The sequence below is a fragment of the Eurypyga helias genome, unplaced genomic scaffold (assembly GCF_000690775.1).
Source record: "Eurypyga helias isolate BGI_N326 unplaced genomic scaffold, ASM69077v1 scaffold24264, whole genome shotgun sequence".
In the NCBI taxonomy this organism is placed as follows: domain Eukaryota; kingdom Metazoa; phylum Chordata; class Aves; order Eurypygiformes; family Eurypygidae; genus Eurypyga; species Eurypyga helias.
The window spans coordinates 1-1741 of record NW_010245964.1 but is presented as its reverse complement, the minus strand read 5'-3'; the positions used below and the strand labels follow the sequence as shown (position 1 = coordinate 1741).

Genomic DNA, 1741 nt, shown 5'->3' with positions numbered 1-1741 from the left:
CAAGCCACAAAAGTGTGCCTTGAATTCACTGGGGAGCTTTTCAGGGCAGTGTCCCCCACGCCGCTCGCGCGGGAGGGGACTGGAGCCACCTGTGAGCAGCTCAGCCAGATCAACGGAGGTGACGTGTGGCGCGTCCCTAATGAGCTGCTTCGTCCTCCCGTAGGGTCTGGAAAAATACGTGAAGGGCCGAGAGTTTCGCACACCTTTGATCATCGACGAGGACGGGATCCACGAGCTGGTGAAGAACGGGATGTAGCGGCGGCACGGTGCCCAAACTGGGCCGCCCGTCCCGCCCGGCAGGCTGGGAATTCGGACACATGAAGGTTTATTGCTGTACCTGGTAGGGGCTGATCCTGCTCGCTCTGACCCTGGGCGGAGGAGGATATAATCCGCTCAGTTCTCGGCACGCTGTACGCTCCTATTTATATTTTAATTTAAAACCCAAACACTTTATGGATTCCCCTGCCACCAAGCACAGCTACGGCGCCGCTCTTTGCGCTCCAGGCTGTGGGCACCTCTTTTTAAACATGTATATAGTAACAATCATTGTACATGCAGAGGATTTTTACGGTACGGGGCTGGGGTTAATCTTGAATCTTTATTTTTCTCAAAATCTACATGACTTTTTTTTTTTTTTTTTTTTAAAAGGGTCATTGTCCGTGTCCTCCCTTTTGCTCATCCTTTGTACGTTGCACAACTGGAAGCCCCCGATTAAACTCTGAGGCCCTCCTCTCTGTCACCTGGTTTTCTTGGAGTGACAGTGGCTTCCCACAGGGGTCTGCCTGCGTCGCACCCAGCGCCCCGCTCTGCCCAGCTCAGCGGCAGCTGCCCTCCCTGGGGCTTGGTGGGGGGGTCACAGGCAGGTCCTCTGCCCCATGGCACTTGTTTACGTGGGTTTGGAGGAAGCGGAGGGCTGCGCTTTCCTCTTGGGTTTCTGCAAGTGGCGGCAAGCCTCGAGCAGGTAGGAACGGGTGGGTGTGCAGTGCTGATGGGGTGCTCGGGGTGGAACCGGCCCGGCACGGTGCCCTCCGGCAGCATCACCTGCCCTCTGCTTTTCCAGGGAAGGCTCTTCAGCTCCTGCACAGCCCACTGTCCCGAGGTGAGGTGTCGCCATGCCCTTGGGCAGAGCGGCTCTGCTGCCTCCCATCCTTTTTGGGAGGGGAGATGGTGCTCATCTGAGTCCTCTGCTGCTCCCAAGAGCTGCTGCAGCCCCTGGGGTGGGATGGCACAGCCTCCCACTGCTCCGTTGCAGCCTGGGGAAGGATTGTTCCCTTGCAGGGCTGGGAATGGGGCCCAAACTGCTCCCCCCCTCCCAGGGAAGTCCTCCGAGTGCCAAAGTGGCTATTGGGCACCCTGGGCTCAGGGAGCACTCGGCTCCCGAGGCAGCATGCCTGGGAAGCTGGGGCGGTGCGGGGGGTCCCGGCCGGTATTGTGGCTGCTGGTGGCTTGCCATGGGCCAGCTGGGCTGCGTGTGGCCGAGGCAGGCTGGCAGCCATGGGGCCCACAGGGGACAGCCTGGGATGGGGGCCAGAGCGGATGCGGGGCGGCGCGGCTTTTTTGCAGGCGAGCAGCAATGGGTCCCACAGGGGACAGCCTGGGATGGGGGCCATAGCGGATGCGAGGAGCCGTCGCAAAGTGCTGGGGGTGGTCTGCGGGTCCCCTGCCCACCGGCTCTGCTGGGCCCTGGGAGCAGCTGCTGTGGGAAAGGGACATCCTCCACTCCCCAGGGAACAGGCAGATG

The 1741-nt window shown here is 60.8% G+C and overlaps 1 protein-coding gene across 1 annotated transcript in view; it reads left to right on the top strand.

The window, feature by feature from the left end:
• UAP1 (UDP-N-acetylglucosamine pyrophosphorylase 1) overlaps positions 1-256 on the top strand; it is a 5940-nt gene extending 5684 nt beyond the window's left edge. Inside the window, exon 8 of the mRNA XM_010150245.1 lies at positions 164-256. Coding sequence (XP_010148547.1) covers positions 164-256 — 93 coding nt within the window. The remainder of the gene's footprint in view (positions 1-163) is intronic.
• The last annotated feature ends 1485 nt before the right edge of the window (positions 257-1741 follow it).